This window comes from Hyperolius riggenbachi, chromosome 1, assembly GCF_040937935.1.
Source record: "Hyperolius riggenbachi isolate aHypRig1 chromosome 1, aHypRig1.pri, whole genome shotgun sequence".
NCBI lineage: Eukaryota > Metazoa > Chordata > Amphibia > Anura > Hyperoliidae > Hyperolius > Hyperolius riggenbachi.
In genome coordinates this window covers 88,754,194-88,777,066 of record NC_090646.1, presented here as the reverse complement: position 1 = coordinate 88,777,066, position 22,873 = coordinate 88,754,194, and the positions used below count along the sequence as shown (strand labels likewise).

The following is a 22,873-nucleotide window of genomic DNA, read 5'->3' as shown; positions in this document are numbered from 1 at the left end:
CCCATCAACCCTGACCAGCTTCCCTGTCCCTACTGAAGAGAAGCACCCCCAGAGCATGATGCTGCCACCACCATATTTGACAGTGGGGATGGTGTGTTCAGAGTGATGTGCAGTGTTAGTTTTCCGCCACACATAGCGTTTTGCATTTTGGCCAAAAAGTTCTATTTTGGTCTCATCTGACCAGAGCACCTTCTTCCACATGTTTGCTGTGTCCCCCACATGGCTTGTGGCAAACTGCAAACAGGACTTCTTATGCTTTTCTGTTAACAATGGCTTTCTTCTTGCCACTCTTCCATAAAGGCCAACTTTGTACAGTGCATGACTAATAGTTGTCCTATGGACTGATTCCCCCACCTGAGCTGTAGATCTCTGCAGCTCGTCCAGAGTCACCATGGGCCTCTTGACTGCATTTCTGATCAGTGCTCTCCTTGTTTGGCCTGTGAGTTTAGGTGGATGGCCTTGTCTTGGTAGGTTTACAGTTGTGCCATACTCCTTCCATTTCTGAATGATCTCTTGAACAGTGCTCCGTGGGATGTTCAAGGCTTTGGAAATCTTTTTGTAGCCTAAGCCTGCTTTAAATTTCTCAATAACTTTATCTCTGACCTGTCTAGTGTGTTCTTTGGACTTCACGGTGTTGTTGCTCCCAATATTCTCTTAGACAACCTCTGAGGCCGTCACAGAGCAGCTGTATTTGTACTGACATTAGATTACACACAGGTGCACTCTATTTAGTCATTCGCACTCATCAGGCAATGTCTATGGGCAACTGACTGCACTCAGACCAGAGGGGGCTGAATAATTATGCACACTCAACTTTGCAGTTATTGATTTGTGAAAAGTGTTTGGAATCATGAATGATTTCCGTTCCACTTCTCACATGTACATAACTTTGTGTTGGTCTTTCACGTGGAATTCCAATACAATTGATTCATGTTTGTGGCAGTAATGTGACAAAATGTGGAAAACTTCAAGGGGGCCGAATACTTTTGCAAACCACTGTGCATAAAATCCTTACATACAATCTAAATCTACTAACGAGCAAAAAGAAATGGTCCGCACTTGTCAATGAAGGTTTCCTTTATTGTTGGACATATCCAAAACATCTGAGGCAAACATCAGATAGCTGACATGTTTCGGACTAACTGTCCTTAATCATAGCTATAAAGGAAACCTTCATTGACAAGTGCGGACCATTTCTTTTTGCTCATGATTATTGGACTTGCTGACCAGGTCGTGCACTGTCGTGGAGTGTGGTGAGATGTAGCGGTGTTCACTCTACATATAGTTCCTAAATCTACTAAAGTACATACTGTACCTGAATGGAACAGAATACAAATATACTAGACCATAGTGCAATGGAGTGCACAATACAGTACTACTACACTGGGTCCCTAGTGGTATGAATGCAAGGATTGCAGGGCCGGATTTGTACTCTTTAGCGCCCAAGGCCATGCTCACCAGCCCCCCCCCCCAGTATAGGTAGCCAGATGACCCCCCCCCTTTCCTCCAATATAGGTAGCCCCCCCCCCCCCCTTTCAGTATATGTAGCCAGCTCACCTTCACACCGCAGCAGCAATCAGTGTCACTCATTTCTCTGCTCGTCTCCAGTGCAAAAGCTTCCTTTTCCTTTCCATCTCCAATGCTGTCCAAGTCCATAGCCGCCGGCCACAATGCAAACGTGCACAGAGAGCAAGGTGGCCGCTGCAAAGGCGGCAAGCAGCAGAGTACCACAGTCAGGAGCTCGCTTGATCTCCATGCATTGCAGCATTTGCAAGTGTGCAATGCTGCCGAAGTTTAGCCTGCTGCTTTGGTACCCTTGCTCCTGTGGTGCCCTAGGCCATGGCCTAGTGTACCTTGACCTAAATCTGGCGCTGCAGGTTTGTGGTTAGCAGCCAGGAGGAGGTCTGGGAAAGATCCCAAGCATATGAGCCATGGGTATTATATACAGTATATGTATATATACCTTGATAAGCTGTGTGGTTGAAATAAAGCTGTAATTGAAATGCTTTCCAACAGGTGGTGCTGACGCATGTAGTGACATCCGTACATGCGGTGGTGTTGCATGGTACAGGCGCTCACAGTGGCAATTCAAAAAGATGCAGGACACAGGAAACGAGGAATAGTCGTGTTGGCGGGGCAACACTCACTACTGGCCAACGGGGACTCATACACTTGGGTTGAGCCCTTTTGACCAAGATTTTTCCTGCGTGCTAGACAGGTTTATTAAGCAGCCAAGTTGATCACTGCCAGATTCATTCATAATGAAAATCGAGTAATGTATGGACACCCTATGTCATACCAGCAGCAGCAGCAGCTTGAAGCTCCATTGACTTGTGTTCTTGGATCAACAGTCTGCTGCCTTTTTTTTTTTTTTTTTTTTTTTTTTTTTAGCTGCAGATCTGCCGCTGTAGAATTTATGCTGGGTACACACCATGTCCGATATTTCTGATCGAATCTGCGCTCGATTTCTCATAACAGTGAAGATAAGAAAAACGAACGAAAGCTAAGAGAGTCGAGCGGAAAATTCGATCGGTTGGAAAATCTAGCGGGAAAACTTATCGTGTGTACCCAGCATAAGACTTCTTTCTAAGGACTGAGGAGCTTCAAGTTGCTATTGCAGCAGTCAACTCAGCTGGGTAACATTTACAGCAGCTGTGCTAATGGCTATAGAGAGATGTTGCTGCTGCAGGTCTCTGTTACAGGGATGTCGCTGCTGCAGATCTCTGTTAGAGGGAGGGGGGCCTAGGGTTGTGTGGGCAGGTCGCCGCTATGGCTGTTTTTATGTATAAATTTGCAAGTGTTAAATAAAGTTTTCTATTTTTTCAAACATATTTGTATTCAATCAGGTCATACCCCTTCCATATTTGATCTCAAAAGGTTTGTTCTCTCTGTTACATATGGTACACTCAGTTTTGTTACTTGAAACGATAAGAAAGAAGTATATCCTGTTCTGTGTGGAGGGGCTGAAGATCGGGACTTGTCATCTGCAATGGCGTTTAAATGGTGGCTCGATTGGTATTCTCAAACTCAGTGAGTCACTGAATAGGACACTTGTACTCGCTCTAAATGATCACCCGGGATGATCACAAATGATTGTTTCAGGCGACAAAAGCACATGTGTACATAGCTATAATGCTTGTCTCTGAAATGCTGTGACAATAATAAAGAAGCGTGTCTAAATGGCTTTTCTTATTTTTTTACTAAGAACTATGAAATGGAACCGGAGGTGAGAGGGATATATAGGCTGCCATATTTATTTCCTTGTAACAGTGCCAGTTGCCTGGCAGTCCTGTTGATCTTCTGGCATACTTAGTAGAGTCAAAACCCTGGAACAAGCATATGTCTAATCCACTAAAATCCGAGTCAGCTGAGGCAGAGTAACTGATTTGCATAGGCTTGTTCAGGGTCTATGGCTAAAAGTATTAGAGACACAGGATCAGGACGACTGCCAGGCAACTGGTATTGTTTAAAAGGAAATAAATATGGCAGCCTCCTTATCACTCTCACCTCGGGTTCCCTTTAAGTCTTTTTGAATAGACTTTCTCTCTGCCGGGATCTCCAGAGCAGACCCTCTTTATTCAGAATGGTAGATGGTTTTTTTGTGAGAAGTTCTTTATTAGTGCGAGCGAGATGACCTGTGGTATTATGTATTATAGAGCGAACAATGGAGGGCATTGAGTGCATACATTCATCTTTGTGCTCTCTTGCCACAGGCTCTGATGGACTCAAACCTCCCAAGGCTACAACTTGAGCTGTACAAAGAAATTAAAAAGGTGAGTTCTTCTAGATTGTTACAGAGGTACCTCTGGCACATTACGGTAGTTATATTAATATTTATATGAGCTGTACTCGTTATCAGGGCCTGTGAAAGCTGGGGCACACTGATATGCAGACTTGTGCCTCGTACACGCTTATGAGGGCTGTCACCCTCCAGGGATGCGATTCAATCCTTCAGGTGACAGTGTGGAGACGATGCTGTATAGGTGCATCGCTAACCTGCAGGCTAGCAACATGTTCTGTTGCTATGGAGGGGAAAGGAGAGCCACGGTAGAAGGTGCCAGAGAGATTGTTTGCAGATGCACTGAAAGCAATAGGAGGGCCACTGTACAAACGCTAGCTTCTCAGCAAAGGTGCCCAGAACCAAGAGCCATATTTGAAACTGGTAAACATTGGGAATTTTCACACAGATGACATTAATTTGTGACGAACATATGAGAAAAAGTGGCCAGACCCAACAACAACCAAATACATACCGGGGCAATGCCGGGTCTTTAGCTAGTGTGCAGTAAAGAGGTACAGATACAGTGTGTTGTACCACCCTATAATTCAAAATCCAATCAGAGGGATGACTGGGTGTGTGTGGAGAGGAGCTGTCAGCCATACAGTCTCAGAAAAAAAAACTTACATATATAAGTAGATAATTACTTGCTCTACTTACATAACATATGTATTGCACTGTCCACGTTTTGATTTTAGTGATTTTTCTATAGTAAAGAGAAAATCCTTCTTAGGATTCTCCATTTTAACGGTCTATCTTGAAGCCAATCCTGGTGTCATTTCCTCCCTTACTCTCCTCTGCCTGATTGTGTATACATTGCCCGCCCTCCTCCCAGTCTTCAGGCACTCCAATCCAGCTCTGCAATAGAAAGTGCATTGTCTCAGCATGAGAAATATTGTCCAATCAGAGAGGAACAGAGGTGTGGCAGGAAAAAACAGGGGGCTGGGGCTTCAGCCGCCAATTAGGCTGCATTAATTAAGTCTGAGGAAATAGAGAAGCAAAAGGACAACCCAGCATGCCCTGCAACTTCCTTTGTGCGTCAATGTAGCAAATAAGAGTGAGGTAAACTGGGGAATGAGCATTTATCAACAAGAAAAGTAAGAGTGATTTTAACTTTTGGATTGCCTGGTTAGCATACTTATTACGTTTACCAGTTAAAAATAACGAATTGATTTGATTTTTGCCCGACAGTTACACTTTAACAGTTGCTTACTCTGTACTGTTTTAGATTATATTCTATTCTGAGTCTTGCCATGTTTTCCCTAGTCATGACTTTATATTGATTGTGAGATGGAGTTGTGACTCCTGGTGATTTATGGGGTTTCCCCCAAGGTAAATTTACTGTAATGATTTTTAAATGAATTTTTTAATGGAGATTGTCGTAAACAAAAGTAAGTGGACATTACTTTTGGATACTCTCAGTAATGTGAGTATTGTGCTTGGCCGTGCCCCAGGCAGCCTGGAAGTGCCTGCTCAGTCGCTGTAAGATTGACATTTGTGCAGATGAAAACCACCATCATTTGTCTTGTCAGACCTACAACACCGAAGTAAACAGTCTATAAAATATAGATGTTACTTTGTTTATACAATGACCCCAACTTCCTCATCTTCACTTTTTAATATTTTTTAAATACATTGTATATATTATGACCACAAAATAGAAATGCTGTTCCTGGTAGTTTTCATCCTTGCCCCAGCACATCCCTCTAACGTGGAGTGTACCAGGGGATGTGAGTACACCCTCATCACCCAATGGGAGGGACTTAAAGAGGATCTTTAACCACTTAAATACCAGCGGTCTCTGCCCCCTTAAAGGGAACCAGAGACAAGGGAAAGCTTAACTACTCAGGCGTTCTATTAAAACGGCCGGGGCGGTGGCGCAGCACATTTTTTTTACATTTTTTTTCTTTTTTTGTTAAATCATGTAGCTAGCCAGCGCTAGCTACATGATAGCCGCTACCGCCCCTTCCGATCGCCTCCGGCGATCAGAGCAAACAGGAAGTCCCGTTCAGAACACTGTAATGCAGCGCATCGGCGGCGATCAATAACACGCAGGTAGCAAAGTGCTAGCTGCGTGTTTTTAAAAAAAATTGTGAAAATCGTCCCACCAGGGCCTGAGCAATCCAGCGCGGCGGTCATGGACGAGCTGAGCTCGTCCATACTGCTAAGCTGGTTAAAAATGGAAAAAGATGTTTTACATACCTGGGGCTTCCTCCAGCTCTATAAGCCTGGATCGCTCCCACGCCACCGTCCTCCGCTGCCTCTATCGCCGGTACCTGGTCCCGCCGGACGCGACCAGTCTTCCGCATCCACAGGGGCTCCCTCCGGCTCTGTACGCATGCGCCTGCGCAGTACGGAGGGAGCGCACTGCGCTTGCGTCGACTGGCTCGACTGGACGAAATGACGGGACCCGGTACCGGCGGTCAGAGGCAGCGGAGAAAGGCGGCGTGGGAGAGATCCAGGCTTATGGAGCTGGAGGAAGCCCCAGGTATGTATAAATCTATTTCTTCTTTGTCTCAGAGAATGTTGGTACAACACTTAAGGAAGCCTGACGAATTGCCGCGCATACCCGCTGTCACCGCCGCATGCCGGGATCCTCCTGACATAGACTCGCAGAGTCATGTGAGCCTGTCAGAAGCAGCTTTCATTGGCTCCTGACCGTGTCTGTCAACGTAATCCAATGGGAGCGGCTTAGGTTGATAGACAGGGCCAGGAGCCAATGAAATCGTCTCCTGAGCGGCTCACACAGCTGTGCCGTCATAGAGACAGGCAGAGCCAGTGAGCTGTGGCGAGAGACGTCTGGTTTGATCGGCGGGGAGCGACGGAAACGGCGGATGCACGCAGTGGCGGCTGATTGAAATTCTGCCCTGTCAGCCAGGAGCCCACCAGTAAGTAGTTAACTACTTTAGGACCGAGGTGATAAATATCTACAACCTGTTTTGGTGGGCTCCTGGCTGGCAGGGCGTAGATTTCAATCACTGAGCGCATCCGCCGTTTCCGCCGTTCCCCGTCTAGAAGACGGCAGAGCTCTGTAAGCAGGTCAGAAGCTCCTTTCATTGGCTCCTGACTGCGTGTTTACGGAGAGCCAATCACATTCGCTCCCATTGATAGACAGCGCCGGGAGCCAAAGAAAGCTGCTCCTGACCCGGCTGTCAGCACTCTGCTGTCATAGATACGGTAGAGAGAGGAACCTGCGGCGATGGAGCAGCGCTGTGACCGGCACGAGCAGCGGGTATGTTTGGCGATTCGTCGGGAGGCAGCGTTTTACCGTACCAACAGTCTCTGGTCCTTAAGGGGGCAGAGACTGCTAGTACGAAAGTGGTTAAAAACTAAATTAATCCATAAATACATACTTGTTTATTAGTTTTAAATCAGCATGATGTTCCTCTGTATCAGCGACATCCCCGCTGTTTCGGTCTATCCGTCCTTTCTTATGCCGTGCAGTTTCACATCTGACTGACACTTAAAATCCACACTCTTATATAGTAAAGCTAGCAGTTTGAGCACCAATCAAATCTGAAAGCCCTTAGCCAATCAGAACACAGGAGTCGTCCAACTATGGATGTGGGAGGCACATATGTAAGCTGTTGTTATTTCCTACACCGATCACCTGATTGGAATGTAAATACCCTCAAATTAAAGCTGACAGTCTGCAGTTAAAGCACACCGTGTTTGTTTTATTTCAAATCCATTGTGGTTGTGTATAGAGCCAAAAATGTTCGAATTGTGTTGATGTCCCAATATTGATGGACCTGACTGTAGACCGAAGCAATTTGATCAGATTTTTCAAATATTACAATCAATCGAAAACATTATTGTAATTCTTGAATTAAAAAGAAATAGAAAAATATTGTATGGTGTGTGGCCAGCTGTAGCCTAAGCTCCAGAAGTCAGATACAATCACTTATATGGAAGTCTGTATGGATATAATACCACTGCAGCTGTAATCCTAGCATGTAGCATCCCGAGTCCTTCATCCCACAGCTGGACATACAGTAGGAGTGAAACATTTTATCGCTGTCTTCTGCTGCTGATCACTGTATAAATCTCTTTATAGAATGGTGCCCCGCGAAGCCTCAGGGCTGCCCTCTGGAGGTTTGCTGAGTTGGCGCACCTTGTACGGCCTCAGAAGTGCAGGTAAGTGAGCGCTCTGATGGAGATGGGAAGAGGTGGCATGCAATGACACAATAACAAGCATTCTTTCCATAAACCAGGGGGCGTAACTAAAAATCATGGGGCCCCCAGTAAAACTTTGATGGGGCCCCCCATGTTCACACCCTTTCCCTTGCCTACCCCAGTTGACCTCCACAGCCTGGGGACCCATCTTGCAAGGGTCATATAACAAGTGTGGCCATCAGGATCTTTACACCGATAACATGTGTAGCCACAAAAACACCTGACCTGAAGAATGGACCTCTTATTCAGAGAGAGTGAAGCAGTAGTTGGGGGGGCCCCCTACTACTCTGGGCTTCCTACTGCTCTGGGCTTCCTGCTCTGGGCTTCCCTACTGCTCTGGGCTTCCCTGCTGCTCTGGGCTTCCCTGCTGCTCTGGGCTTCCCTGCTGCTCTGGGCTTCCCTGCTGCTCTGGGCTTCCCTGCTGCTCTGGGCTGCCCTGCTGCTCTGGGCTGCCCTGCTGCTCTGGGCTGCCCTGCTGCTCTGGGCTGCCCTGCTGCTTCTGGGCTTCCCTGCTGCTCTGGGCTTCCCCCCTGCTGCTCTGGGCTGCCCTACTGCTCTGGGCTTCCCTACTGCTCTGGGCTTCCCTACTGCTCTGGGCTTCCCTACTGCTCTGGGCTGCCCTGCTGCTCTGGGCTTCCCTGCTGCTCTGGGCTGCCCTGCTGCTCTGGGCTTCCCTACTGCTCTGGGCTTCCCTACTGCTCTGGGCTTCCCTACTGCTCTGGGCTTCCCTACTGCTCTGGGCTGCCCTGCTGCTCTGGGCTGCCCTGCTGCTCTGGGCTTCCCTGCTGCTCTGGGCTTCCCTACTGCTCTGGGCTTCCCTACTGCTCTGGGCTTCCCTACTGCTCTGGGCTTCCCTACTGCTCTGGGCTTCCCTACTGCTCTGGGCTTCCCTACTGCTCTAGGCTGCCCGCTGCTCTGGGCTTCCCGCTGCTCTGGGCTTCCCTGCTGCTCTGGGCTTCCCTGCTGCTCTGGGCTTCCCTGCTGCTCTGGGCTGCCCTGCTGCTCTGGGCTTCCCTGCTGCTCTGGGCTTCCCTGCTGCTCTGGGCTTCCCTGCTACTCTGGGCTTCCCTGCAGTCACAAGGGCTGCTCTCCTGTAGTTGCCCCTCCACCATAAACCAAGTGTTAATTTTAACCCTTTCCAATACTTTTTCCTGATCACCCTCCTCCGAACACTTTTTTTTTTTCCAGGGTGTTGGGGTGGGGATGGTTGGAATTTTTGGAGGCAGCTGGGGTTCAGAGGATCTGTACCTCCTCACACTAGAGCAGGGGTGTTGAACTCAAATATAAAGTGGGCCGAAATTGAAAACTGGGACCAAGTTGTGGTCTAGTAGCCACCTTCCTCCCTTGTAAAGTTTACAGGTGTCTAATGGCCCCCCCTATACAGTTTCCTGTTGTTTAGTGGCTCTCCCTACCCTATACAGTTCCCTGGTGTCTAGTGGCTCTCCCTACCCTATACAGTTCCCTGGTGTCTAGTGGTCCTCCCCCACCACCCATACAGTTCTCTAGTGTCTAGTTGCCCCCACCTTCCGTAATGTTTAGTGCTTTCCCCCTACCTACCCATATGACTTACCTGGTGTTCTAGGGCTTCACCTCCAATATAGCTTCCCTGGTGGTCTAGAGTGGGCCAAATATAATGCAAAGTAGGGAAACCACTTGAGGGCCAAATTGAATGGCTCTGAGGGCTAGATGTGACCCGCAGGCCGGAGTTTGAGATGTATGCACTAGAGCTAGGAGGTGACCCACAATCAGTGGCAAGGCCAGAGCCAGCACACTTACTGTAGCTCCGCCCACTTGCATGCACGCCAGCACAATTTTGGTTATTGTATGTGGTGCTGAAGAGGATTAAAATATCTGACTAGATTCAGCAGCGGCGCCTCTAGTGAATGGCCCAAATGCACCCGTGTAACATTTATAATATGTGACTTAGCGGCGGGAGTTTGGGTCGGGGCCCATAACGACCTCCTAACGCCGATAGGCGGCAGCAGATCGTATGTGGTTTCCCATGGAAACTGCCGCGTTCGAGCGGCCTTTCCATGTCAGGTGTCTCCGTGAACAGCCTGCGAGCCTCCGATCGCGGCTCGCAGGCTAAATGTAAACACACGGGGAAGAAATCCCCGGGGGTTTACGTCACCTCTGATGGGCAGGGGATCGCCGACATCTGATAGGCTGAAGCCTATCGGAGGCGGTACAGGGCGGATAGCCGTCCTGTACTGCCCAGGGGAAGGAGGGAAACAAAGGGAGGCTCTGAGGAGCCCCTGCCGCCCCCCCCCCCCCCGCTAGGCGAAAGTGAGTGGCGGCGCTCAGACCACCCCCCCCCCAGCAGGACATCCCCCTAGTGGGGGAAATAGGGTGGAAGTTTGATTGGCCTGCCTGCAACAGGATCTGTGCTGTGGGTGTGGGCTGAAAAGCCCACCCAGCACGGATCAGAAGAACCTAGCCCGGTCCTTAAGTGGTTAAGGACAAACGAGGTAACAAGTGACATGATGAGATAGATGTGTATGTACAGTTTTCTGCCTGAAAAAGTTAAACATCAGGTATGCAAGTGACAGTTTCTGTCCGGGTCGGGACCATTTCGGACTGGGTCAGACAAGCATAACCCTCACTGTTAAGTAATTACAGCTCTAAAATACTTTCCGGTCAGTAAACCGCTTCTGAGAGCAGGAAAGGGATAAAACAAGGTAATGATTCATAGATGTGAGCTCTGGCATACTTCAATGAAGGTGTCATTGAGAAGAGACAATGAAACAGTGAAAACGTAAAAACTAGATTTAAATATAAAATAAAACTGTAGAATAACTAAAAAAGTCATTCTTAGGAGCAAGAGGATAGATGCAATTGTTTTTCTCATCAGTTTATTTTAATCTGGGATGTCCTTTAAACATTTCAGACTTAGGACCCATTTCCACTTGTGCGGTGCGAAACGCTGCGGAAAAAAATTGCATAGGGATGCGAATTTCGCATGCGGGTGTATGCGAATTTTCATGTGAATTTGCACGCGAATTTGCATGAATGACGCTTTATGCGAATTTAACCATGGCAGTGCCTGTGTGCTTTTCAATTGATTCCATGCGAATTTGCGTGCAAATTCGCATGAAAATTCGCATACACGGTATGCGGTATGCGAATTCTGATGGGTCTGCCATGCGGATTTTTCACACGGATGAAAACGCTCAGTCCCATCCACTTGTATTGGCTATGTGAATTCGCATGCGGCAAACGCATGCGAATTCGCAATAGTGGAAACGGGTCCTTAGTCCAACACTTTGAGCTGAACAGGCTGATGCTCTGTCAGATTTTATCCAGCAACAGCGCCATCTAGCGGCAACCAGTTTTCCTATGCTGGACTATGTTCGACATTACTCAAATGGAGGAAAATGCCAGTGACAGATATAGTGTGACAGGTTGGAAAGAGTCTCAAGTCCTACCCTATAGAGCCACATTCATCCATCCCATGCACTGGTGAAGTTGACACATCACAGCATTCCAGCGGATCTGGAGGTGTTTTTACCTTCCAGGGAAAATGATGGATAATTTGCATGTTTCAGCAGTGATGCACTGGAAGAAATCTCAAGCTCACTCCAACCTGAATTATTGCAAATACCTTCTGTTTTTAAGAAAACAAACTTTTTTGTTTTTCTTAGCATTTTAGTAAGTGGGCTTTTTGGTCTTTTGTAGCCCCTTACACACTCCTAGGAGTTCTGGTTCAGCATGACCTTGCTGGGTACTCTGTAACTTACTTTGGAAAGATTTACCCAGTAAAAGACCGCTGCGGTGACAGCCCCAGGATCGCCAAACGCCGATCAGCGTAAGGTCCTGGGGACGGAGTTTGCAGGGGACTGCACGCGCCGATGCTCGCGCATCCCCGCTTAAATGATAAATGTACAGCGCTGCCATCTACGGCAGCGCTGTACTGGGAACAGCCGTGTGATATGGCTGTCTCCCTGGCAGGTGCAGGGGTGATCCGCTGTCATAGGATGATGCCTATGACGACCAATCACAGTGATTGGCTGGCGGGGGAAGGGAGGGGGATATGGTTAAAATAAAAATTTTTTTTAACAAATTATATTTAAAAATAGATTATATAAATATTTATTAAAAAACAACTAACATTGGGGGAGCGATCAGACCCCCCAATCGCGAGTGATTACTCAAATGAGCTGTAATTGCCGCAGCTGAGTGGCTGGATGCGGGGTTGTTAATTACCCATAATGCCGCCATCCGCCCTGCGTTTCAAAGAGCTTGCCCGCATCCTATTGATCGCGTCGCAAACTTCGCTATGGCGCACTTCCACCTTTAAGCCAGAAGGAGGAAGTGCGCCATAGCGAAGCTTGCAACGCGACCAATAGGACGTGGGCAAGCTCTTTGAATTGCAGGGCGGACGGTGGCATTATGGATAATTAACCCCACCGCATTCAGCTGTGGCAATTACAGCTCATTTGAATCGATTACTGTGATTACTTGTGAGAGCACCATTAAGCACTGGTAGTACCAACCACACAGATAGAGATGGCACAAGATGTTTAAAGAATTCGGTCTTCCATGTAAATTGAATGCAAGCTGTAGCTGGATTTGGACAGCAGTGCTACAAAATTTCTGATGCAGCATTACACTTACATGAGCGGTTTCACATGAGCATTTTTTACATTAATTTTTGTTAGTCAATATAAACTTTAAAAAAAAAAAAGCAATTACACATGCAAATTTGCATGTAAAAGCGCATGTACAGTATGTGAATTCACATGCAATTTCACGTAGGAAAATGGCGTGCAAATTTCCATGCTTCTAGTGAAATTGCACCCTTCACCATCTCTACACACAGACATCGTCAGTAGTCCATTTTTTTGAGGGTTTTATGTTGCCAGCCATCTTCTTCCTCCCAAGATCATTTAAAGTGCACCTAAACTTCGAGGGATATGAATGTTTCCATTTAAATAATACTAGTTGCCTGGCAGCATGCTGATCTCTTTGGCTGCAGTAGTGGCTGAATCACACACCTGAAACAAGCATGCAGCTAATACAGTTTGACTTCAGTCAGAGCACCTGATCTGCATGCTTGTTCAGGGCTGTGGCTAAAAGTATTAGAGATCCAGGATCAGTCAGGCAATTCGTATTATTTTAAAAGGAAAAATCCATATCCTTCTCAGTTTAGGTTCACTTTAAAGCTCAAAGAAAAAAATGTAACAAATGTTGTAATCACCATGTTTTTATTATTTTTTTTCTTCTGTCACATACAGTCTTTCTCAGTCTTGGCATAAGAGTATGGCTTCTGCTTTAATATTTCCACCATAAGTAGTCGAGATCAGCAGCACTTCTTAGATGTATTTAAGCTCTTTATTGCATAAAGATAAAGCCCAGGGACAGCGACAGATGCTGTTTCAGAGGCAAACTCATTCCTCAAGCTGTATAGCCTATCGACTGTGGTGTAACATTAAGATTTCCACCAACTTCTGTGTGTCTGTGTATTTTATCAGTGTTATTTTCTCCTCTGTTGCCAGACCATACCTGGTGAACCTGCTTCCTTGTATCACAAAAATAAGTAAGCGTCAAGAAGAGTCAGTGCAGGAGACGCTCGCTGCTGCCATTCCAAAACTCATGGCTGCCTTTGGTAACTTTGCAAATGATCATGAGATTAAGGTATGTCGTTTTGCAAAGCTGTCTTTGTACATGTTGTTGCAGATTTAGATGCATTTATGATGACGCACAACAACCTAATGTAACTAAAGGTTCTACATTAAACAAGTTTAATGCCTTTACATTTTTTTAAGCATTCTTTAACCATTTAAGGACATCGCTAATTGAAATCTACGCACTGTTTTGATGCTGATCTGGCTGCCAGGGCATAGATTTCAACTCACCGCCACCACATGTTATCACCGCTCTCGGCGATTGAGTCGCTATCTCCCTGCCGTAGCTCATTTATCTTACCATCTCTATGACAGAGCCCTGTGAGCGGTCGGGAGACTATTTCATTGGCTCCTGATCCTGTCTATCAATATAAGCAACTCCCATTGGCTTACATTGATAGACATGGTCAGGAGCCAATACTTATAGGACTCTGCTGTCATATATACAGCAGAGTGGGTGGCCTGAGGTTCCCGGCCGATATGTGCGGCGATTTGTCAGTATTTGACGGTGTTCTGCCGTTTCTGGTAACAACGGTCTCTGGTCCTTAAGGGGGCAGAGACCGCTGGTACTTAAGTGGTTAACAAGTCTTTGGAGGTCGATACATGCGAGCAATTGGAGGTCTAGGTATATTAGGAATAGGCATCAGGGAGGAGCTAATACTGGATAGAGGGGGCATTAGGGTTAGGCATCGGGGGGTTAATGTTGGGAGTGGGGAGTAGGGTTAGGCAGCACAAAGACAAGTAACATTTACATTGCACTTTTCTCTAGGTGGGCATGAAGCGCTTAAGCTGCAGCCACTAGGGCACGCTCAGTAGGCAGTTACATTGTTAATGAGTCTAGCCTAAGGACTCCTTACTTAACAGGTGCTGGTTTACTGAACAGTAAGAGTGGGATTCGAACCCAGGTCGTCTGTGTCAGAGGCATAGCCCTTAAAGAGACACTGAAGCGAGAATAATTCTTGCTTCAGAGCTCCTAGTTAGCAGGGGCACGTGTGCCCCTGCTAAAACGCCGCTATCCCGCTGCTAAACAGGGGTCCCTTCACCCCCAAACCCCCCCCCCCCCCCGCAAAATCGACCAAATTGGTCGTAGATTTTGCTGCTCCTAGAGGCAGGGCTAACGGCTGCAGCCCTGCCTCCAATCGCGTCTAGCATGTGTGACATCACACACGTGTGACAGGATGTGACTGAGAGGTGGTCAGTGAGAAGGGACGGATGTTGTCTGGAGAAGGTTCAGTTTATGTTGCGTGTAAAGTATTACCGTCTGTTCATTATGTTTCTGTATGCAATGTACTTTGTAATGTCATTCTGCTCTTTGCTGTCAGGTTCTGCTGAAAGCATTTGTAGCCAATCTGAAGTCAAGTTCCCCCACAATCCGCCGTACAGCAGCTGGTTCTGCAGTCCACATCTGTCAGCATTCCCGGAGAACGCAGTACTTCTACACCTGGCTCCTCAACGTCCTCCTGGGTAATTCATGAGGGGACTTCTCTGGGCTCTTGTGCTTTTCTTTGTGATAATAGTGTTGTGTGGTAGTGAAGAAAGGTGTTTACAGAAAGGTTTTTACAGTGTGAAATACTGCTTACTACTTTTTAAAATGATATTACATTCTTGTAAGCCTTTGGCAGGGTCCTCCCTTCCCTAGTGTATTCTGTATGATGGTGTGCTCCTTACTTATGACCACCTCATACTTGTATTACTGGGCCTACCTAACCAGCCCAGAATCGCATGATCATGTATTTTGTATTCCGTTTGCCTTGTATAGCTTTGTCCTATGCTGTATAACCTTGTTACGTCTGTTATCCTTTGTATATATTTATTGTCCAGCACTGCGTAATATGTTGGAGCTTTATAAATAATAATAATAATTATTTAGTGTTTATTTAGCACCCACATTTTCTGCAGGGCTTTACAGAGAATAAAGTCTTGTCACTAACTGTCCCTCACAGGGCTCACGATCTAATCCTACCATAGTCTTATGTACTGTACGTAATATATGGCTTATTTAGAGGGAATATTTTTGGGATGTGGATGGAAACTGGAGTGCCCGGAGGAAACCCACACAGACATGGGGCGAACATACAAACTCCATGCAGATAGTGCCCTGGCTGGGATTTGAGCCGTGGACCCAGTGCTGCAAGGCGAGAGTGTTATCCACGACCCCATTATGCACCGTGAATTCATAGATCAACACTGACATTAATGTGAATGCTTGAATATGTGCTATTGAAAGATTATTGCATTATTTGGACATAATGCTCGTCCTATTTATGACCTTTTATCCTTATCAGTTCAGTGTTGTACAGTTTTGTGTTCCCTCTGGAATGAATGTACAATAAATCTCTAGTGCTCTGGTCAGAGTCACAAGGGCTCACCATAACTCGCTGTATGCTCTTATAGTAAAGTATAAACTGTAACGCATGCATTGCTATGCACTTTTGTATGTATTGGGTTTGCACCACACAGAAAAATATGCATACAGCAGTGCATTGGGAAGAGGCTTTCTGCCATAACGCATATACGTACCCTGGCCCATAGAAGTACATGAAAGATTCCTTCACCTGCGCTGAGCATCAGTTGTGCATTGAAACTCAGTGCATTGCCTTTACTGTAAACCAACCCTTGCTGTGCAGAAGTGGCCTGTTCTGTGTTTTCCATCCTGTCTCCTTATCTGATGCTTATACTTGTTTCATACCAGCTGCTGCCAGTATTTTTTAGTTCATCTACTTTCCAAGGAATGACTTGTTTGTTCGACTCTGAAGTCAGCTGCTGCCCTCTCCCCTGCCTGACCGCAGTATAGTGGAGGGGGAGGTCTGTGGATGCATTAGCCCAGCCTCCTCTCCTATCAGCAGCAACAGAATGCATAAGTGGCAAGAATACCATGCTCTCTCCCAAATGTCACTCTGGTAGTCCAGGGCTTTATGTTGTGGCAGACGGCCTCCAAAAGCAGATTTGGGGGCTTTTTGGGGTCCTGGTAAGTGTGAGGGTGCTTTTGGGGGTATTGGGGCAGCATTAATTTTTAGTCATTAGGGGTGTGAGAGAGAGGTTATAAATGTATGAGGCTAGGTTCACACTTGAACGGGTCCATGCCATGTACAATTTGATGGTCCGTGCAACTTCACCTTACATGACCATTCTAGTCGTGTCAGTCTGTACTTGTCTTGTCTGTCCATAGTGTCCATTGCAATGAACCTGTCATAAATGGCATGCTATCTGTGACATGTCCAACTTACGTCCGATGTCCAGAAAAATTATGCATCTCAAGGACTTGGTGTTTGGTTACTGCAGATAACAGACGGAATAGAAATGTCAGTATGCCTGAATAATTCTATGCTTAAATGAAACCTGAGATACACAAATTAGCAGAGTTTATACTTACCTGGGGCTTCCTCCAGCTCCATGAAATCTGTGGGCTCCGTTCTTCTGCTGTCTTCTATAGTCCAGTCGTGGAGGATGGTGAGGAAGTCCACAGAGCACATGAGGTGGAGGAAGCCCCAGGTAAGATCAATGCTGCTACTTCATACGTTCCAGGTTTCCTTCAAGCATAGGAGCCGTTCAGACATAGTGACATTTGTGTTCTGTCTGATGTCTATTGCGTTTCAGGTACACTTTAAAGTGACTCTGAGCACCTCTCATAGGCATGCCTTTAATACTCCAACCAGTTCTGCAAAGTACATAAAGATGCACACCTTTTTGTAGCTTGTGCTCTCCTCTTTCATTTGATGCCTGAATCGCCGTTCTACACCAAATAGTTTTCGGTCGATTTCAATTTAAAAATTGCGGCTGCCAACTTGGCTATGTTATTACATCCGGGTCACTCCTGTCTTCTCTGTTAGAGAAGTGCATCACTGAATGAAGAAGGAAGAGGAAGTGACACGCATGGCCATAGCAAGAGGCTGCTCCAGAGGGGTCGTAGCACGACTTTGTTTCAAGTCGTCTGTCTTAAAGGCATGCCCATGAGAGGTGCTCGGAGTCCCTTTAACAATGTTCTTTAACATTTCCATTACTCTGTTGTTGTCTACTCGGGTGAAATGGACCATTTTAGCCTCAAGTGTACTTGTATTTGGTGTGCCTGTGGAGAAAAAATCTGCGCATTAGATGCTTACCTCAGAGGGAAGCCCCTGGATAATTAAGAGATTTCCCTTATCCCCCTCCATCTCGCTGTTCCAGCACTGGGACCCTTCCAAGCTTCAACTGTGGCTTCTCAAGCAGGGCTGCACTGCATGGAAAAAACCCAAGCTGTCCTGCGCAGTGCAGCCCTGCTCGTTCAAGTATGGGAGAATGGCCATGAGCTTGCAGAGGGTCCCGGCGAGAAGCGGTGGTCTGCAGGAGAATGTGGGAAGCTTATGGAGGATCCAGAGGCTTCCTTCTACCGAGGTAGTATCTAACTTGTGCCTTCATTAAGCGCACAGGTTTACTTTAACAATGCTTAAAATATCTTGGATCCTACCTACAAAAGCATTTCTTTTTTCTTTCATTATCTAACTTTGCAATGTTTTTATTTGGTTTTAACAAGGATAATGGGGTAAGCAATGCAAATTCACAACAGACTCATGGTTGGCTAATTGCAGGAAATGCTTGTCCAATCAACATTTTAAACACTATAAAACAGTCAATGTTCATTTCTTACACATTCTGTAGGTCTTCTTGTCCCTATTGAAGATGAACAACCCACTCTTTTAATCCTGGGAGTCTTATTAACACTACGCTACCTGATCCCACTATTACAACAGCAGGTGAAGGACACCAGTCTGAAAGGCAGCTTTGGGGTTACCCGAAAAGAAGCCGAAATATCTCCTTCCCGAGAGCAGCTAACACAGGTAAACCTTGCTGTGTAGCAACTTTGTAATAATAAAGGGGCTGACGATCTGTCGTGTGTGTGTATATGTGCGCACTTGTTTAAAGAGTAACTGTCAGGCTGCAAAAGCTAATTTAAACCTCTATTCTCCTGTGTTAAACAGTTTAGAAGGAAGCCAAAAAGGCAATACTGAAGTTAAAAATCTCTCTTTCTTTGATGTTTGCTGAACAGCAAGGCTCTTTATTCCCAAGCTCCTAAGGAGGCCGGCAGGACGCATAACAGATACTTGAAAGCATTCTGGGGCTTCTTCTTCTCCCCGCTGCACTACCTTGGTCCTCCCCTTCATTTCCCTATCCCGCCCTAAGGCTGCTTTCACAGTGGGAAGTGTGCAGATTTTCGGTCTCCTAATGGCAATAGAATTGGGGATTTAACTGGCTACGTGCTAATGCACTCCTTCAGTAATCGCCTCAATTAAATGTGGGCCTTTAAGCTCAAAAAGCTCAATTACTAAACCACTACTTCACAAAAAGCTAGACTAGGCCTCACTTGCCAATATCAAAATTCATCTTTATTGTGAGCAAATCAAAAGAGTGTGCAACAATTCCACAATACTAAAACCATTAAAAACACAGTAAAAGCTTCAAGGCTGACATACCATGCCCCCGCATTCACATCCACTTCATATGTACATACATACATGCCACTCATTCTCTTGCCAAACAGGTTGGTACACTCATGATGGCCATCAGAGCTCAAATTTTGCTTGCAGGTACTAATTAACGCTGGTTATGGGTTATAGAACATCACCAAGCTTGTTTGCCTACACGAAAAGAAACCACAGTTCCAGCCTTCAAAATATTTGCATTAGCAGTCCTACTCATTAGAGCAGCGTTAGTTGCGCGTTTGTTAGGCAGTCCAGTTTAGGTCATTTCAAGACATGCTTGGTTGTTAAGCTCTATGCAAACAGCAGTTAGTAGTTAAGCGTAGCAGTAACTTGCAGCAGCTATATTGCCTCGGTATAGTCCGCAGGAGTATACAGCCTCACTCAGGGGGTTGCCATAACCCTGTTTGCAAGTTTCCCCTGGGGGTGTGTGCGGTACCTTCAGAGCTCGGGTGGCTCAACTTGCCCAATCCTGTCAGCGGCAGTTGGCGTGGATGATCTACCCGCGTGTGCCTGGCTAGCGGTGCTCCTGCGGGGATCAGTTTCAGAAGCAGCGTAAGTTGGAGCGGTGAGCGAGGCCGGCCTCATGTAGCTCCTCCCACCGACATGTTTCGCCCAATGGGCTTCCTCAGGGTGTGGCTTAAGGTAGGAGAGGGTGGCATCTACTTTTATATTTTCTAATTGTGATCACCTGACAGACCTGCAAGCGCCATCTTGCTTGCTGGAAACCTTGCCCTAAACCTCCGATGACATTATAGTTTGTTTTCAGTTATTACAACTCCCTATAGCTTGTACATTCTCATATCATTTCAACATGACAGTTTAGGAAATCTTTTACAGCCATTAGGGGGTCTTCATCAACATTTATACCTTCACATGCAAGCGAGCAGGCATTTTACCCATATGCAGCAGCTCTTCTATATAAGGCTGCCTATAGACTTACAGCTCTCACAGATAGAGTTCACATGCAATTCTCGCAGGCAGGTAGTCATAGTGGGCACACCACAGCCGGTGAACAAGTAAACAGATAGTGTGAGCCGGCCAGAGGTGGAGCCGTCGCCTCCTGTACACCAGGTGGCGCTGAGAGGCTCGATTATGGTCTATAATCAGTGTTAGCTTTGATAAGAATTTAGGTTAAGTGGGAAGTTACAGGCTCATGTTACAGCAGCTTGTAACAGCAGCCTAACTCACAGCACTGAAAAATCAATGTGCTGTTCACAGGGCACTTGTTCCCTTAGAGTATACTGCATGAGTTCGCTATTGTTCCTAGCCACATGGCTAATTAATATTCACTGCACAGTAGTGTTGTCCAGATCATGAGCCATTAGGATCTTTGATCCTTATCTTTTTTGTGAGTCGAATCATCAGGAAGCAAGGTAAGGGAGGATATTACATCACAATTGGCTTCATACAAGACAGACAAACATGGAACCTGCCATGAGCTGTCAGGAGCATCATTCTCTGCAAATACTATATCAAAATTCTGTGAAATCCAAACGTGGACAGTGAAATGCATATGTAATGTAAGTACAGCCAATATTTAGCTACTGATATGTTTTTTTTTCTTCTCTGAGACCCTATACCTAACAGCTCCTCTTTAAAGATCCAGAATGCTGAATCCATAAATGACAGTGACATCCAATCACATTGTCACCCTCTTTAAAGGGACTCAGAGCAGTGCAGAAACTATGGAAAGATGCATATCATTTTAAAGCTCTTTTTCTCCTCTTTCCAATGATAGGTAAACCGTCGCCTTTCGCCTTTTAGTTTTCGCTATTTTCGCGATTGAAATTGCCGCGGCCGCAATTTTAATCGCGAAAATAAAGAAAACTAAAAGGCGTAGGGTGACGATTTAGGTGTCGCCAGAAAGAGAGCTTTAAAATGATATCCATCTTTCCATACTTACATTGTATTACACAGGCCGACTTTTTCTGCTGAATGGAGCTGCTGACACTGGGGAAAGTGTCGTCCTGTGTAATACAAGTAACTATGGAAAGATGCATATCATTTTATAGCTCTCTTTCTCCTCTTTCTGGCGACACTTAAATCATCGCTCTACGCCTTTTAGTTTTCTTTATTTTCGCAATTGAAATCGCGGCCACAGCAATTTCAATCGCGAAAATAGCGAAAACTAAAAGGTGTAGGGCGGCGGTTTATATATCATTGGAAAGAGGAGAAAGAGAGCTTTAATATGATATGCATCTTTTCATAGTTTCCACACTGCTCGGAGTCCCTTTAACGTCTTCCACTATTGTCACTTCATTATGTAATGCACCTTCATTTCTCCTCTTGAGCATTTGTTTCCCCGAGTGTTGCTTACAGGGTCAAGTTTGATTGGTGTTAGGTGACACTAATAGAACGTGTTCACATCTTTTCCGGAGCTTGGATATCCACAACTTGGCAATCCTGATTTTGTACAGTATTTCAAGAGATTCTATTGCTGACCCATGGGATGTGGATAGAGCTGGTGGACCACTACTGTGGAGTTGTGTATTCTTCTTTTGTAATATACAGGTGGAACTCAAAAAGTTAGAATATCATGCAAAAGTTCATTTATGTCCGTAATTCTGAACCAGACTGAGAGATGATTTAAATTCTCAGGAACCCTTTGCAGCTATTTTGGATTAATTAGCTGATTAGAGTCTGAAACGTTGAGCCTATAATATTCAACATTCAGAGACAATGGTCCATGGGAAAGGCCCCTAACTTAAAAGGACAATTGACCTGAGAGGGATATGGAGGCCACCATATTTATTTCAGTCACAAACAGTCACAACATCTGATCTGCATGCTTGTTCAGGGTCAATAGCTAGAAGTATTAGAGGCAGAGCGTTTGCAGGACAGCCAGGCAATGTGCATTGTTTAAAAGGAAATAATTACCCCTATGACTGCCTCCATATCCCTCTCACTTAAGTTGTTGTTTAAAGAGGAACTGTAGCGAAAAGGGGAAAAAAATAAATCAATACATTGCAAAGTAAGAAGTTAAAAAAATAGGAGAGATCAAAAAATGATTGATATTCACCACGTAATTTGTTTATATTGATTTATCCACAATCAGCCTGCATGTCATCATCTTCACTACTGGCAGACATGAGAAAACAAACAGATAGCTCCAGCTACTGTTATCTATAACCACAACCCCTAACAATGTGATAGGCTAATGTATTTATTTATTTTTTTTAATAGACATACATATGGATAGAGGGAAATACTGGTTGTTAGGCAGCTGGAAACAGCTGTTAATTCCCACAATGCAACAAGGCTCCCACAGTGTCAGAACCTAGGTGCTTACTTAACACTGTGGGAGGGGTTTCACCGCAATATCAGCCATACAGACGCCCCTGATGATCTAGTCGAGAAAAGGTAAAGATTTCTCATGGGAAAAGGGGTATCAGCTACTGATTGGGATGAAGTTCAATCTTTGTTTACAGTTCCTCTTTAGAGAGAAACTGTAACCAAGAATTGAACTTCATCCCATTCAGTAGCGGAAAGCCCCTTTTCCCATCAGAAATCTTTTCCTTTTCCTAAACGGATCATCAGGGGGCTCTGTATGGCTGATATTGTGGTGAAACCCCTCCCACAGTGTGATGTCAGGACCATGGTTCTGACATCACACTGTGGGAGCCTTGTTGCATTGTGGGAAATAACAGCTGTTTCCAACTGCCAAAAAAAGCAAGCAGCATCTCCTTCCACTGACATCACCTGACGGCAGTAAAAATGTAGCCATGTGATAAATGTCAGAATGTAAATCAGGGAAAGGAAATATTTTACAAATGGGCAAATGCTGACTCAATTAATTATACATAATTATTGAAAATTAAGCACTTTCTTTTTAATTAAAT

At 45.6% G+C, this 22,873-nt stretch overlaps 1 protein-coding gene across 2 annotated transcripts in view; it reads left to right on the top strand.

Moving 5' to 3' along the window:
• HTT (huntingtin) overlaps positions 1-22,873 on the top strand; it is a 289,833-nt gene that overhangs the window by 61,359 nt on the left and 205,601 nt on the right. For both annotated transcript variants that reach the window (XM_068276315.1, XM_068276307.1), the window contains exons 4-8: positions 3,714-3,773; positions 7,836-7,915; positions 13,450-13,588; positions 14,901-15,042; positions 18,214-18,392. In XM_068276315.1, the coding sequence (XP_068132416.1) occupies positions 3,714-3,773; positions 7,836-7,915; positions 13,450-13,588; positions 14,901-15,042; positions 18,214-18,392 (600 nt within the window). The remainder of the gene's footprint in view (positions 1-3,713; positions 3,774-7,835; positions 7,916-13,449; positions 13,589-14,900; positions 15,043-18,213; positions 18,393-22,873) is intronic.